The 17,576-nt window shown below is 41.9% G+C and overlaps 1 protein-coding gene and 1 long non-coding RNA gene across 4 annotated transcripts in view; both read right to left on the bottom strand.

Annotated features, from left to right (window-relative positions):
• LOC309361908 overlaps positions 1-17,576 on the bottom strand; it is a 212,947-nt gene that overhangs the window by 47,715 nt on the left and 147,656 nt on the right. The window lies entirely within an intron of this gene.
• MED27 (mediator complex subunit 27) overlaps positions 1-17,576 on the bottom strand; it is a 164,909-nt gene that overhangs the window by 45,629 nt on the left and 101,704 nt on the right. For all 3 annotated transcript variants that reach the window (XR_014164689.1, XM_081897196.1, XM_081897195.1), the window contains exon 4: positions 5,488-5,581. Coding sequence is in view for 2 of the 3 variants with exons in the window: in XM_081897196.1 (XP_081753322.1) it covers positions 5,488-5,581 (94 nt within the window). In the remaining variant the exon portion in view is untranslated. The remainder of the gene's footprint in view (positions 1-5,487; positions 5,582-17,576) is intronic.

A 17,576-nucleotide genomic window follows, 5' to 3' on the forward strand; every position in this document is an offset into this window, starting at 1 on the left:
GCAAGAAGTTAGAACCTTAATGGTTTCACATGGATAAACATTTAAATGTGGAGATTTTTATTTTACTGATGAAGTTCACAACATGGGTTAGGCCTTCAGTATTTCTCCTGTCACTTCTTCATAGAAAAACTTGATGTATCTATGGGGGTGAAGTGAAACCCCTGTGTTAGCAGAACCAAAGTGCCCTCCTTGGGGTGCAAGCCTGAGCAGTGTGTAAGGTGGTCCTGGGCTGCCCAGATTACAAGATCCCTCTCTCAGCCTTGCTGGTGTGGTCGAAAGGAAAGAAGAGCACCAGCTGGGCTTGTAGGAGTTGCTGGAAGGACACATACAAGGCACCATCCAACCACCTCAGGGACTCCACTCCGGATTTGTATAGGGTTTACTCCTTAGCCTTTTCCTCTCCCAAAAATGTCCCAACAGGCAGTGGGCACATTTTTTTTCCTCTGGGTTTACTCCCAAAGCCTTTCTCACGAATGAGTATAGCTGCAAGGCAGCAGAGGATCAGATTTTTCCTTCTCCAAGACAGGCCACCTTCCCAGGTTGAAAAACCCCATCTGCCCCTCACTCTTCTCTACAGCACATACAGAAACCACCTTCTTGATTGCTGGACCCACTACAGTGGTACCTCGGGTTAAGTATTTAATTCGTTCCAGAGGTCCATTCTTAACCTGAAACTGTTCTTAACCTGAAGCACCACTTTAGCTAATGGGGCCTCCTGTTGTTGCTGCTGCGCCGCCGGAGCACGATTTCTGTTCTCATCCTGAAGCAAAGTTCTTAACCCAAGGTACTATTTCTGGGTTAGTGGAGTCTGTAACCTGAAGCATATGTAACCTGAAGCGTATGTAACCCGAGGTACCACAGTATTGGTCTTGTCTGCTCAATCTGCTGGAGCCTGGCCTTTGCATGCAGGAGAAGTCCTTAACTTATTGAGGGTGAGCTACGCTCACGCAGTTTAGCCGACCAGTCAAAGCAGTTTCCTAGGGTGTGGCTGATAGCTTCTAGGAGCCACAGGTGAGAGCTCAGTGCAGGGTGGGGACCAAAGGTGGACAAACTACCCCAAAAGGAGCACATGTCCCCTACCCAAGTACTACCCCTCCCCTAACACCCCATAGGTCTCTGCTCCCATGAAAATGTGACCCCTAGTTGAATTATTGTGAAGGAGTTATTGGATCAGGGGACCAAAGGTGGACAAACTCCCCCAGAAGGAGCATGACAGGTCACCCACCAGAGCTACTACTCTTTCCATAACATCCAACTTCTAATTCCCATTTATAATGCCAAATTGGGAAAACGTGCAACAAAGTTTTTGAATTGAAGACAATGAATTTTGCATAGTCTTTTTATTAAGGCTGTTATCCTAGAATGTTTGCGATCTTTCATGTGTGGATGCAGTTAAGATTAACTGATAAATCAATAGGGTGGAATGGGATCAACTGCTATCCAAAACTACCATGATAGACTACTTTAAAATCAGCTGAGGATTCCACAGTGCTCTGGAAAAGGGTTTCAATTATTTATGTGCTTAGACTATGCACTGTAAATCCAGCTTAATGAAGTACAATCACTATGTATAAATCTGAGAAACACAAAAAGAGCAGATTGTCTAGAGGAAACCTTGGCCATGCAGGATTGCAATACAGTAGCTACTAAGAACCAACAAATACCCTTAGGAATGAACTTCGTTATGCTTCTGTACTAGCTGGAGGTTGTAATGTGCATAAGGGCCTTCCCTTGGTAGGCATATGTTTATATGAATGCTGCCCAAAACTGAAGGCTGAAATGTTTAACCTTTTGTGCCTCTTCTTTAGACTGCTTTGTTATGAATTTTGAAGGGAATTGAGAGTCTGGCCATTGTGGTAAACTCTTACCTCTACTATATTGTTGTTGTTGCTACCTTTATTTCCCACTTTCCCCCAAGGAGCTCAAGGCGGAACACATGGTTTTACCCTCTCCATATTATCTTCACAACAACCCTGTGAGGTAAGTTAGGCTGAGAGCTGGTGACTGGCTCAAGGTAACCTAGTGAGTTTCATGGCCAAGTAGGGTTTGAACCCTGGCCTCCCATGTCCTAGTTCAACAACATAACTACACCACAGTGCAGTTCTTCTCCATAGCCCCTCACTCTTCATTCAACTTGAAATACCTGTACTGAACTATTAAAATCTACCTTAAAGCTTAACAGAATGATCTAATACGGAAAGTCTCTGCAGGAAATTATGCACACTTGGTGTGCTCTATGGCCTGTACTAGAGATGACAGGATCTGCAGGGGAGTTTGGGGTGGCACTAGTTAATTGAAGATTCCTTGGAGTGAACTTGTGGAACAGCTAGAAAGGAAAAGGTCCCTGTGATAAATTCCAGTCATGGCTGTTGGATAGGTGTGCACTCATAAGAAAATAAAGTGCCAATGAGCAATTAAAACGAAAAACTTGTTTTCTTTCAACTTCATGCTTTCTGCCTAAAACATCTTTGTGCACTAAAAGTTTTGGTTCCCCAAGTGCCTGAAGAAAACTCTTCATCAAGGGAAATATTTAATACTTCTTATAAAAAAGGATTTGCATCTTAGGTGAGCTGGGGTAGAAAAGAAAAGCTCCAAGGGATAATTTTAGTAGTATTAACAATTTGACAAAAGATATGCACTGGGAATTATATCTATTTCTGCTGCTGGTTCTGTTATTTATTTATTTGATTCTTATTGTTTATTATTTAATATATATTTATCTCACCTTCTCCTAATCACAAATCTTTTTTATTATGATCATACACAGATCAGCCACTAAATTTCAATCAAACAAATATAGTACAAATGTTCAGCTTACAGGCGAGCAAAATAATATTTGGAATTGAGAATCTCCCAAATTGTGATTCAAGGTGGCTTACAATGTTTACTAGAAATAAACTAATCATGCCCATTCTTTCAATGAGTCTCTTTTAGGTAGAATTGGATTCATCCCTGAAACTAAGGTTTCAGACATTTGTGGTCTTACACTTGGATTTTCTAAAAGAAAACTAAAATGGAGATTATAAGCACCCATCACTAATTGAGAACAGAGCTATGGAGTCTTGCCAAAACTGATGCTAAATAAATATCAGATAGGCACAGCCAAAATCTGCTGTGAAAACTTGGATAGCACCCCTAATGCCAGTACAAGATCCTTAGGATGCCTGCCTGGACTGCCCCTGGGGTTTATTTGCATGTGTGTTTGTGTGTATATACAAATGTGTACACACAAGCACAGGTGCAAAATGCTGTGCTATTACTCCTAACCCACCAGAGATACAAAATTCCAGACAGATTTTGGTCCTGCTAATAAATACAGAGGATGTCAAATTTGAGCTTACACCAAAAGCATTATGAATAGCAGCAGACTGACGGACAATTAAAAGAATATAATGCTAAATGAAAGTGAATGCTTTTGCATGATGCTCCAGAACTCATTCACTACATGTAGTATATTGTTCCACTTGGCGAATAATGAAACCACAAATTAATATGCCAGGGGAAACAAGCTTTTTTTAAAAAAAATAACCCTCCAGTTCAGTCAATCCTGGAATAGTATTAAAAAATTGAATATTAGACAACTGAGCAGAAATAAATGAAATATGACAACTGATTTTTATTATGACTAAAGGAACTTGCTTCCTTCAAGAGCTGTACTAAGAATATGTTCATATAAAAAAATGCTAAAATCTCAACTGAAGTTGCTGAGAAGCTAAGCAGTTGGTAAGCTATAAATGTGTTTGTAGTTTTTCATTTACACTACAATTTGACATTAAAACAAAGCTTCTCTTTCGGTTTGATTCATCTAGGCTGTATGCCTCCTGCGTTCAGATGCTTGTGAAAATCATTTATTTATTTGGCCAGCAGCCATGATCTCTTATGAAAATATGTTTCTGGCTCTCCAAAATTAATGTAGATTATGTACATTAGTTTGATGCCACACACTTGATGACACAGGAACACAGGAAGCTGCCTTCAAACTCTATGGTTTTATTTCCTCTTCAGATTAAAATATTTGTGGTTTGATGCAGTTATTTGTTCCCTATAATTTTCCATCAAATTTCCATATGCAACCCACGAAAATCTTAGCCGTTTACATTGCTTAAGATCCAAACAACTCTGCAATGAACTCCAGGAGATCACACTGGGGGTGGAAGGTCTGTTTTCTGTTTCAATGCTACACAGCAAACTACTATTAAATCTGAAAGGGTGATGCCGTGTAGAAGTCAGCTCTTTGCAGACTTCTGCAAAAATAGATTTGCTGCAAGTCCTGTGTATGAACTTAGCAGCTTTCCAGCTTAGGACCTTAAAAGACATTTGGTTCAGAAAAGGACAACCAAAATGATCAAGGGGCTGGTACAACTCCCCAATGAGGAACAGTAGCAATATTTGGGGCTTTCTAGTCATGTTGTGGAGAAAGTACTGTATTTTTCCATGTATAAGACGCCCCCAATGTATAAGACTCCTCCTATTTTTTTGAACCCAAAGCTGAGAAATTAAGAAGTTGCTCAGATTTGGGGGGGGGGGCGATCACCCTAAAGTTCAGTTTTTGGTGCCGATTGCATCCCCTGTTGCTCCGCACTGAGGGGACACTGCGCTTTACTGCTGGAGAGACTGAAGTCTCCCTATGCAGCCGTGTACACTTGCTTTCCTTCTCCAGGGCACTGATGTTGCCTGCTAAGTAGAGGGATAGAGAAGGCCCTGGATGCACTTGGTGCCCCTGGTGCCCTTAACCTTACATGGTTTGTGGTGCAGCGTGGCGCAGTCCGGCGACCCGGTACCTGTGTGTGCACGAGAAAGAGTGGCACGTGTGGCTGGAGGTGGGGGGGGGGGAGAAGGAGTAGGCGACGCTTATCTCTGGTAGCAAAAGCTTGCATGGCAGTTGCAGAAAGATCGAGGAAATCAGTGGAAATATTTTTCCATATATAAAATCCTGAATTTTTTGACGAATAAATTTAGCAAAAAAATGTGTGTTATACGGTAGTTAGGAAGGATACTAGAACTCAGTGCCCTCCAAGGAACCCGAATATCGAAAAATTAAGTACAGACCAGAGAAAGTACTTCTTCACAAAGCACATAGTTAAACTATGGAATTTCCACCTGCAAGAGGTAGTGTTGGCCACCACATCACACATCTTTAGAAGAGGATTAGACAAGTTCATGCGGGACAAGGCTATCAATGCCTGCTAGCCACAATGGTGATGCTCTACTGGAATTGCATATGAGGAGATCACTGTTGTGCTCTTGACCTGCTAGCAAGCTTCCCACTGGCCATTTTGAGAACAGGATGCTAAGCTAGATAGACCATTAATCTGAATCTGAACCTTTACCCTGACAGATGACTTGTAAGCTTTTGCCAGCATCTTCTGATCAATTATTAGTAGTTAAGATTTTTTTAAAGCACATGCTTTCTCCATCTCCCAACCAGGAACTTGCATTTTTGTGTGTGCGCACCACCAGTTTTGCTTGTATAAAACTTTAACATACCAGTAACATTGCAGAGGTCCCATTTGGCCTTGATAAGTGGATGGACATTTCAGGAAACATTCTATCTATGCGGCTGATCACATCATCAACGTACCTAAAAAAAGGAACACAAGCATTAAAAAAGAAAAAGACGAAAAGTCTAAACTGAGAATGGAGCTTTGTACATGGGTGCATAAATGAAAGCTATCTCTATTCTTTAACAGCTCTATCAAGATCCTCTCATCAACACCCTTGCATTTTTTAAATTGAGTCATACAAATTCCCAACACATTTTTTCTACTTTGCCAGCTACTTTTTAGGTTTTACCTGGACCACATGAAATAAAAAATCACAAATATTATTTCCTCTCCTTCCCTGGAACATTCCTTATAGGCCCTTTCTTCTCATATTCCCTCTCTGTTCTTTAGCACTGCTCTTCTAAATTGTGATATGCTACTGAACACCTTTAGTTCCTATGTAGAAACCAACAAAAGTAATGGCAGCGCTTCATGATGTGCATCTCTGAAAGCCACCCCCACCATATGCTGTTCTGACCAATCAAGATTCTCTAAGCAATCTTGTGGTCAAACCTGCTTGCAAAGCTGCTTTCAAAACAGGGGTTATATTCAGCTTAGTTCTACTCACTGTAGACCCACTGAAACTAACAAGCCTAAGTTCCCTGTGTCTTTTTAAATTTATTTTTAAAATGGTCTGCTCTGAATTGGTCCAACTGTGGATACAGCCCATGGACAACTGTATTGCCATGTGTAAGACTTTTTTTTAATGTACAGTCAAGGATCACTTTGCGCAGGGGTTCTGTTCCCAGCCCCTGCACATTGGCGGACTACATATAAGTGTGGCCTTCCCCGTCCCCACCCCGCCTCCATTCCGCCCTGTTTAGTGACATTTTTAAGGTCACTTCCAGGTTTGGCAGGGTGTTCATGTGCATCATTCAGACACACACTATTTGGCTGTTGCCTGTATACACATTTAAGTTATCTGGGTTGGCCCTTGAATCAAAATTCCAGGTAAAACACTTGGCCCAGTAATGGATGGGAAGAGTGTGTCTCATCTTTCTGAGCTACATGCCTTGACACACAAATTATCATTGTGCACATATAGCAATGCTCCTTAACAGACTATTTTAGCACCTGCCCAATCAGCTCCTAGTAATCTAACTCCTAGTTAAAAGGTGTAAAATAAAATGAAGAGATGAGAAGACTTGTGGGTATCTTTCCCAAAACAGTAATCCTCCAGGAATGCTGTGCCAGGAAACATACACATTTTTGGCCCTAATTTAGTGTTCATTTTAAGGGCTGGCAAGTTTATCCCGCTATCATAACACCCCATTAATCACAAAATTCGCAGGAAGGCAGCCGGCTAGCCAGCCAGCCAGCTAACTCCTTCAGAGTTAGAGGATCCCAAGATTACTTCTTAGAATTATAACCCGTGCTTTAATTCTTAAATTTTGCCATTAAAAATAATTAATATCATACTTAGCAAGGTGAAGAATTTTTGCAGAAGTCACCAGTTTTTCAAGCAGTGGGTCTGTCTATATCTGTCTATCTATCTATCTATCTATCTATCTATCTATCTATCTATCTAACTATCTAACTAACTATCTATCATCTATCTATCATCTATTTTTAATAATAATTTTTATTAGTTTTCAATTACAGTCCAATAATAGCCTCATAACAAGACCAATTTATAATACGATTATTAATACCAATTGTTCAAATACTGAATTATATAATTTATATAAAGTAGCCACCGGTGTTCTAGATTTGATGATTTTCTTTATTTCTGCATTCCAAAATCTTATTAATTTCAATTACATTCCAGTCATAATAATAATCCCTCATACAACAAATGCAATATTAATAACTTCAATTCATGTTGACACATTAAATGATTTATAAAACTACAAGTGACTATATCCTTGTTCTTCCTGTGTGGAGCAATTATTTTGTCCATGGTGTTTCTCCCTGTCCTTGTAAGATGTTATGTCTTTCTTTCTCCCGGTTGTTGCTGTTATCCATCATGCCTTGGGCGGAGCTGATATCCCATTGTTGTTCCAGATATTTCTCCATCACTCAGTCCTGTGCTTCACTGTTTTGCAACTTTAACAACAGCTGTAAAAGTCACCCTGTCCCAGTAAATACTACCTGTTGTCACCATTTTTCCTGGGAAGAAGAGTGGTCTGTCGAAATGCAGATGACTCTATAAAGAACTTTATCAGTTCCCTGGCAGTTGACAGACTCCTTTCATCCTTCCTTCCAACTGAAGATATATGAGCAATTATACTTCCAATTAAATTCAATTCCAAGTCCTCTTAGTATTATTCAGTTCACTTCGTAAATAATAAAGGATGGGGAAGAGTCAGCTCTAAGTTTCCATCATAAACCTTTTGCAAAACAGAGCCCCCTCCTTTTACCCATCAGTTCCGTTTGATGTTATATTCCACATTTATAATCCAATTTCTTCCATCCTTGCTTGTACAAATATAATTTGAACTAACATTCAGAGGAGGGTTGCCAAATCATAAATGTAGAGAATAAAACTTTAAACAAAGAAACTGTAGGCTCCTTTCCCCCTCACTGTCCTTTGCTCTGAATGAAGTCTTTTCTGAAGTTCAAACTTTAAAGTCCTTGCAGTTGGTTTGTTCCACAGTTTGTGATCTCATCTCTTCTAGCAAATGCCTGTATTTTGGTCCAATTAAGCTCTAAATAACAGGAGAACCTCTGCTTCTTAATAGCAGCATTGGAGGGTTTTCAGCAGGTGAAGTGCTTTTGAACTCAGCGCCTCCCTGCCCCCCGCATTCCATGCCAGAGTGAGAGCCAAGTACCAAGACAAACTGTGAGTGAAGTCCGTTCCCCACGTCTCTGGGGGGAATTTGCAAGGATAATTACCCTCTATCATCCTTGTTTTTCCTTTGCCAACGATCTCACGCTGTCGTGGGGGCTGCCTCCATTAATGCAGAGCAGAACTGGATGCCCTATCTATCTATCTAAAAAATACCTGATAGGATAGCTTTTACGTGAATGGCACCACCTAGCAGGCAGAAGGTACTTCAGAAGGCTTATATTTGGCCAAAGTGTAGAATCTACCAATTCATTTTGTGGAGGGCTGGGAGTAGTACAGAGAAAGATCAGGAATCAAAAGTTAAGGACTATTTCAGAAGCTGCAGCTTTCTAAACAGGTAACATGGCATCTCTCCCCCTTTCTCACATATAAACTTGTCCCCAAAGAGAATGCAGAAATGCAACACTTTAAATGCCTTTCAGTTCTACACTGGACAGATGGCTTAGTTCTTCAGTATGACCTTTTAAAATAAACTGGATTAGATCCAGTGATCCGATGTTAGTGTTATGTTTAGTAGCTCAGGCACCGTTTAAATAGCGTTTCTCCCACACAGTGTGTAAAATACATGCTGTTCATTTTTCACTCCACATACGAAACCTAAGAATCGAATATATATATGTATCAAACTTTTATTTTGCTTTATAGGAGAGAGAAGAAGACAGTGCTCTGATAGCATGTTTTGTTTTTCCTTTTCAGGAAGCCAATTACTGTCACAAAGCACAGGGCTGGTCATGTGAATGGTTGAACATCATATATTGCCAAGAATTAGTCAAGTATTTAAAGCACATATTTATTAGAAAGGGAACACATAAAGAAAATGTCAGTGGATTTAAAATACAACAGTCTTAGTATTTAATCTTCTAAAGCATCTTAGGGCCTCACATACTCCCTTTTCCCCTCTACTCTCAATTGCATAGGTTCAATGAACTACTTTCTCTTCAGCACCGAGGTATCACTTCCCATTCCATCCAAGCTGCCAACAATGGTTTGTGTTTGCCCTTCAAACCAGAATTGCAAACTCTGTCCAAATTTTACTGTTACATTCAGGACAATTATTTTCACCAGTTAAGAAATGGGCATCTTAGCCAGAATTACATGTATATTAATAGGAACCGTCAATTTCTATCACCTAATATGGCTGTTCCCCCTCAAATGAATGGGAGAGTGGGGCAACCCCCCCCCACTACCATGCTCTAATTGTCTATGCATGCGGGCATATAAGCTCCCCCCCTCCCCAAATGAATTACAGCACCTGGTTCCACATCACAGGGGAAACTTATACTTGTTGAGTAAGAATCACAGAGGAAACTTATACTTGTAAACTCTCCTCTACTGATGTGCTCCCAGGTGTGGAGAAGCAGGAATGTGATTGTGAGGGTGACCCAACTCTGATTTTCACATGACTGTAAACTTGCAGGAGGGAGAATTCTTCGATAGGGTTCTACTCCCAGTTCTGCCAAAAACTTCCATTGTGCATGAAGGTTCATGTTGCCCCGTCTTTGGACATGGATACTTTATAAGTTCAACTGAAGATTCAGTCTTAACATGTCATGTCCTTACCTACTGAATTGAAATTTAACAGACATGTGACATACAACAACTCCACACATCTGTTTAGGTGGAACGGAACATCAATATCCTAACAATGACAACCTGATGTATCTCCGGTGTTCTCTTGAAGATGTGCCTCCCCAAATATATGTGCTAAGGAAAACAATTGTGTCTACCTTGCTGCTGGGGGTACACACTGTACTATTTGTTATACAGTGGTACCTCAGGTTAAGTACTTAATTCGTTCCGGAGGTCCATTCTTAACCTGAAACTGTTCTTAACCTAAAGCACCACTTTAGCCTATGGGGCCTCCTGCTGCTGCGCCGCCAGAGCACGATTTCTGTTCTCATCCTGAAGCAAAGTTCTTAACCCGAGGTACTATTTCTGGGTTACTGGAGTCTGTAACCTGAAGTGTGTGTAACCTGAAGCGTATGTAACCCAAGGTACCACTGTAGTAACAAACAGGATTGCTCGGTTTCATTAATGTGCAGCTATTCTATATTACACCATGTAAACATAGAGAAGCCTCTCAAGCAAGTTTGTTTTCCACAAAATTCCATTATCCCTGCCTCACTTTTGCCTCTGGGTTAGATATTAGAGCATGGGTGTCAAACACAAGGCCCGCGGGCCGAATTCGGTCTGCCAGACCTCGTCATGTGGCCCGTGTAGCCGCCGCCAGCCGCCAGCCTTCATCTTTTATTCTCGCTTTTTTTTTTTGACACAAGAAAGCCGCCTCTTCAGCACATGTGCGGCAGCCTACAAGCCAGAGAACGTCTGCCCTCTAGCGGCGCCGCGGCCCCTGATGAATTTGAGTTTGACACCCCTGTATTAGAGGGTCAATGGCACCTCTCAGCAGGACAAGTTGGTCATGAGCCTCCAGCTTCTGACATCTAGCTTCTGAGCCTCCAGCTTCTGACATCTAGTGAAGGCATCTCTAGTATGAGTAGGTACTTTCTTACAATAACATCTATATACATATGTTAAAAATACTGAAGACACCTGAACAGGGGAAGTGCTGTAGAGGACTCAGCATTAGAGGAACTGGTTTGCATACAAAAAGATCCCCAGCATCTTTAGGTAGGGCTGGGAATCAGCCCTTGTTTGAAGCCCTGGAGAGCCACTGCCAGTCAACATAGACAAACAGTGAGCTACAGGGATGAATGGTCTATTATAAGGGAGCTTCCTATCCTTATAAATGCATGCAGCATGCAGGAGACCTATTGCCACTTACTACCATTCTCAGTGCCAAGGTGTTTTAATGGCAAACTCGTTTCTATTAGGAATATTATTTTATTTACAACGTACTATGATTCCTGGTGGGCAAGGAGAAGCAATGCAATGCTCATGGAAGAGGATGAACTGATGCCCCAAACAGCACCTACTGCATCTGGTACTAAAAATGGGCCATAAACAAAACTGTCACAATTCTCATAATGCTGATTTGAAAACTGTAGATATAGTTTATTACTCCTGGGGTGAAAATAAAGAATTTAATTCAAACAGTGCCTCTTAAGCAAGCACAAGCTTGTCTGCAAGTGTGGCTCTGCAGCAGGTTTTCCAGTGACATGAATTAACAATAGTTATTAAAGCGGTGATCTCTGCCACCTCTTGCAAAATGACACTTCATGCTTGGAGAAGCAGTGAAAGGATCTTCAACGAATTCTCATGCTGTGAAAGCCTCTCCCAGATGTGACTATCAGCCAAGAATGTGTGTTTTGAAGACTGAAACCTCTCTGCACAGCTCCATATTACAAATTTTTTTTTTGGATTAATGGCATTTTGAAAAAACACTGGTTTCTTCTTGGTGCTGGAATGCATGCTTTACAAACTGAAGGTTCCCCAGAGTCAACTCTGTCCCAACATCACCAGATACAGCTGCCAGAGTACTGTCTTTTGGTTCCACTTAGATCTTACACAACGCCTGTTTATTTAAACAATTTATATATATTAGTTAACTAGAATAGTCTGGAAGCGGAGTACAAGAAATACGTTACATACAGTTAAGGTAGAAATTGGTTAAAATGAAGAATTAGACTAGATTTTAACTAGAATTAGACTAGATTTTAACTAGAATTAGTTAAAATGCCTGTGGTAATAAATGGTGGCTATGCTCTGCCTAAAAAAGTTGGGAGGCAGGAATGCTTCTGCATAGCAGTTTGCTGAAATCCACAAATGGAGAGTGCTTTTTTGTTCAACTCCTGTTTACAGGTTACCCGTAGGCATCTGGTTGGCCAGTGAGAACTGGATGCTGGACTAGTTCGACCACTGGCTTTATCCAGCAGGCCCTTCTTATGTTCTTAAAAGAGTCTTCAGTGGGTGCTGGAAAATCAACACCAAGCAGGCCTGTTGGACCTCACTTGGAAGGGAGTTCCAAAAAATTGCTCCCACAATACTGAACAGAAGGTTCATGATGGGTATTAGTCATGAGGGACCACTAAGTATGACTTTCCATGATCAGGCAGGACTATAAGGGATCAGGCAGTCCTTAGGGTATCCTGCTAAGGGCCTCTTAAAACAATACCTTGGTAAAAAAAATATAAAACTAGCCCCAAACTGAATTGTTAAAAGCTCACACGTCAAAATTTTAAATATTCAAAGTTAACCTGATTCATATTCCTAAAAATGACACATTTTCTATCAGAGTGAGGTTTTTCTTTTTAAAATCAAGCTGTATTAACATCTGCTCGTACAGAGACATCGACATCTTGCCATTTCTAAACTTTATAGCAGCCAACAAAATTATCTTTATTCATTTAGTTAAAGAGAGTCATACTCCATGTTCCTGCTCTTCAGTCTTCAAGGCAGTTTTCAACCAACAGAACCATCAGATCCAAATATCAAAGAAATGTCATATAAAAAGGGAATAGCAGCAAGACTAACAAAAACATTTATCCATCAAAGGCTTGGTAGAGTGAAAGTTTTAACTTTGTACCATGAAAACAGAAGAAATGGCACCAAATATTTCTGGAGGAAGCCTCACCTAAATAGGGTGCTACTACAGGAAAGGCCCTTCCCAGGTCATCAAATCTAACATTGGAGAAAGGGGCACCTGCAGAAAATTATCTCCTCATATAGTACTCGTAACCTACACCATCAGCACCCACTGCTGCAAGCCTGTCTGGATTCATATAAAAACTAAAGCTATAATTAAAATTTTGAATTTAGTTAATTACCAAATGATGGAAATATTTGAAAATCCAGAGCTCCAAAATGGCAAGTGGGACCACTTTGCACCACGTAAACATGCAATTAGGGGAATCAGATTCTGGTATGACTATTGTGAACAGAGGAAAACAGGACCATTGCCACATAATACGGTAGCTGTTTCCCAAAAAGCCCCTGCTTGGCGCAAACTGCTGTCCGACCCCTCCATCCACCTTCTATCTTGCAAGGAGCTCTTGTGGATTGCAAAATGTATTTATTTATTTATTGCTTCCCTACAATTGACTTTAAAAAAGGCTGCAATCTGTTGTACGGTAAGAGTGAACCTTATGCAACTCAGTTGAAGAAGTCTGAGCAAATAGGTATAGGGCCATGCAGCAAACTTTCTACAGGGGAGCTGCAGGGAGAATGTAGTTGGTCAAGGGAACTGTGGACTCAAACAGGTTGAAAACCTCTGCGCTAGAGGATGGTGGAGTACTAATAACAATGCTTTCTATCTCAGTCAGTTTTCTATTTGCTTGAGGTGCAACTTCAGAGTTTGGTAAGAAGCTCATCAATCGGCTAAAGTGAAATCAAGAACAATTAAGGGTAGGAAGTTTGGCCAAGATCTGCTCTCTCTGTAAGGAGAAGCCTTTCTCAGAAAGATCTCACGGTCTATATAAACCAGCTTGTACCCATCCACTCCAGTTCAGGCTATTTCCCGCTTCTCTAAATGCTGCATGAGAGCAGATAGGAACAAGATCCATCTTTTATATTTAGGGGAGCTAGTCTCAAACGTTTGTTGGGGGAGACCTAGGGTTTTTTGGGGGGGGGAGTTATTTGTCCTGTCTTCACGCTTCTTATGATGGAGGACCGCTGTAGCCACCCCCAACGACACGTTCTCAAGATGGAGGGTCGCCTGCGGTTCCTGCGCAATGTTTGCCATCTTGCCAAAGGTTGCAGGCAGCTTTACCTGCAGCAATTGCATGTTGATTGCCCTCTTAGAAGACAAAGTCCAGCAACTGGAGGAACGTGTAGCTACGCTCCAAAGAATTAGAGAGCTGGAGCTCTTCTTGGAAGCAACAGAGCACACCGTCTCCACCAAGGAGGAGACAGGAGACTCCCATGAGAAGGAGGCTAGTTCACCAACACAGGAGCCAGATATACGGAGAAACGTGACTCAAAGAAGTAGGAGGCCCAGGGTTCGCTCTGATTGTTTAGAAATACACAATCGCTTTGAGGTCCTCTCCCCTAGCATGGAAGATGAAGAGCAGACTCCATTTGAGGATCTCTCCCTCATTACAGTTGATCAGCTATATGAAGACGAGCAGCAAAGTCAGTCCTCAGGGAATGTGCAGGCGACCTTGGAACGGACAGTTCACGGAAGAACCCCGACCAAACCTAAGAGGAGGCGTGTAGTAGTGATAGGGGATTCCCTACTGAGGGGAACAGAAGCAGTGATCTGTGGGCCTGACAAGATGTCTCGGGAAGTGTGCTGTCTCCCCGGGCCTAAGATCCAAGATGTAACTGAACGACTGCAAGGAATCATAAAACCCACTGACAAATACCCCTTCCTCTTGGTTCATGTGGGAACCAATGACACTGCAAGCAATAGCCTCCAGAAGATCAAAAGAGACTACGAGGCTCTGGGCAGGAAATTGAAGCAATTAAATGCACAAATTGTCATCTCATCTGTCCTCCCAGTTGAACGACGTGGCCCAGGGAGAGAGGGAAAAATAGTGGAAGTGAACAGCTGGCTTCGCAAATGGTGTAAACAGGAACGGTTTGGATTCTTAGATCACGGACTGCAGTTTCTTGAAGATGGACTTCTGGCAAGCGATGGGCTGCACCTCACAACGGTTGGGAGGAATGTTTTTGCCAAAAATCTCAGAAACCTCATCAGGAGGGCTTTAAACTGACAAATGTGGGGGAGGGAGACAGTGCTCCTGAATGTAGGAGTCTATCAATTGATGAAGATGATCATAGACCAAATGGAGCAAACAGCACGCAGACCTAGTGGTGGGAGGAAAAAATCCTTAAATAAGAGACACGGGGGAATGATTAATGGACTTCAATGTCTGTACACTAATGCGCAAAGCATGGGAAATAAACAAGATGAGCTTGAGCTCTTGGTACAGCAAACTAAATATGACATAATAGGCATCACTGAAACCTGGTGGGATAAGTCCCACAATTGGAATGTAATAATGGAGGGATACAGTCTACAGTGGTGCCCAGCAAGACGAATGCCTCGCAAGACGGAAAACTCGCTAGACGAAAGAGTTTTCCGTTTTGGAGGTGCTTTGCAAAACAAATTTCCTATGGGCTTGCTTCGCAAGACGAAAATGTCTTGCGAGTTCCTGCGGTTTCCCCCCCTTCCCCCCCTTTTCTAAGCCACTAAGCCGCTTATCTGCTAAGCCGCTAAAAGCCGCTAATAGCGTTAATAGCGCTAATCCGTTAATGGGCTTGCTTCGCAAGACGAAAAAACCGCTAGACGAAGAGACTTGCAGAACGGATTCTTTTCGTCTTGCGAGGCACCACTGTATTTCAGAGAAACAGACCACACAAGAAAGGAGGAAGAGTGGCGTTATATGTCAGGGATGTGTATACCTGTGAAGAGATCCAAGATTTAGAACCTCAAAGCCAAAGTGAGAGCATTTGGGTCAAAATTAAGGGAGAGAAGAATAACAGTGACTTCATTGTGGGAGTTTACTATAGATCCCCAAGCCAAACGGAGGACATAGATGATGCCTTCCTGAAACAGATGGCCAAGCATGCAAAAGGAAGGGAGATAGTAGTAATGGGGGACTTCAATTACCCGGATATTTGTTGGATGTCAAACTCAGCCAAGAGCATAAGGTCAAACAGATTCCTCACTGGCCTTGCAGACAACTTCATTGTCTAGAAAGTGAGAGAAGCAACAAGAGGAACAGCCATTTTAGATCTGGTCCTAACCAATGTTGATGACCTGGTTAGTGGGGTAGAAGTGGAAGGATCATTAGGCGCGAGTGATCATGCTCTTCTGAAGTTTACTATACAGCGGAAAGGAGCAGCCAAGCATACTAGGACTCAATTTCTTGACTTTAAGAAAGCCGACTTCATAAAACTTAGGGAAGTGCTGGGTGAGATCCCATGGACAGTAATACTAAAAGGAAAGGGAGTTCATGATGGCTGGGAGTTTGTTAAGAGGGAGATAGTAAAAGCACAATTTCAGGCAATACCAATGAGACGGAAACATGGAAGGTGCCTAAAGAAGCCAGGGTGGCGATCTAAAGAACTTTTAACTGAGTTAAGATTAAAAAAGGATGTGCACAAAAAATGGAAAAGGGGGGAAACCACCAAATAGCCAGCACGTGTAGACACAAAGTCAGAAAAGCTAAGGCACAGAATGAACTCAGGCTTGCTAGAGAGGTTAAAAGCAACAAAAAAGGCTTTTATGGGTATGTTCGTAGCAAAAGGAAGAACAAAGAAACTGTGGGGTCACTCAGAGGAGAAGATGGTGAGATACAAACAGGGGACACAGAAAGGGCTGAACTCCTCAATGCCTTCTTTGCCTCAGTCTTCTCCGATAAAGAAAACAATGCCCGACCTGAAGAATTTGGAGCAAATGATTCAGCAGAGGAGACACAGCCCAGAATAACTAAGGAGATAGTACAAGAATACTTGGCTAGTCTAGATGTATTCAAGTCTCCAGGGCCAGATGAACTGCATCCAAGAGTATTAAAAGAACTGGCAGATGTGATCTCAGAACCACTGGCAGTAATCTTTGAGAATTCCTGGAGAACAGGCGAAGTCCCGGCAGACTGGAGGAGGGCAAATGTCCCTATTTTCAAAAAGGGGAAAAGAGAGGACCCAAATAATTACCGCCCAGTCAGTCTGACATCAATACCAGGGAAGATTCTGGAGCAGATCATTAAGCAAACAGTCTGTGAGCACCTAGAAAGGAATGCTGTGATCACCAATAGTCAGCATGGATTTCTGAAAAATAAGTCATGTCAGACTAACCTGATCTCGTTTTTGGACAGAATTACAAACCTGGTAGATGAAGGGAACGCAGTGGATGTAGCCTACCTTGATTTCAGCAAGGCATTTGACAAGGTGCCCCATGATATTCTTGTAAAGAAGCTGGTAAAATGTGGTCTTGACCACTCAGTGGATTTGTAACTGGCTGACTGACCGAACCCAAAGGGTGTTCATCAATGGTTCCTCTTCATCCTGGAGAAGAGTGACTAGTGGGGTGCCACAGGGTTCTGTCTTGGGCCCGGTCTTATTCAACATCTTTATCAACGACTTGGATGATGGACTCAAGGGCATCCTGATCAAATCTGCAGATGACACCAAACTGGGAGGGGTGGCTAACACCCCAGAGGACAGGATCACACTTTAAAACGACCTTGACAGATTAGAGAACTGGGCCAAAACAAACAAGATGAATTTTAACAGGGAGAAATGTAAAGTATTGCACTTGGGCAAAAACAATGAGAGGCACAAATACAAGATGGGTGACACCTGGCTTGAGAGCAGTACATGTGAAAAGGATCTAGGAGTCCTGG

The sequence above is a fragment of the Podarcis melisellensis genome (assembly GCF_964234715.1).
Source record: "Podarcis melisellensis genome assembly, chromosome: Z".
Taxonomy (NCBI): Eukaryota; Metazoa; Chordata; class Lepidosauria; order Squamata; family Lacertidae; genus Podarcis; species Podarcis melisellensis.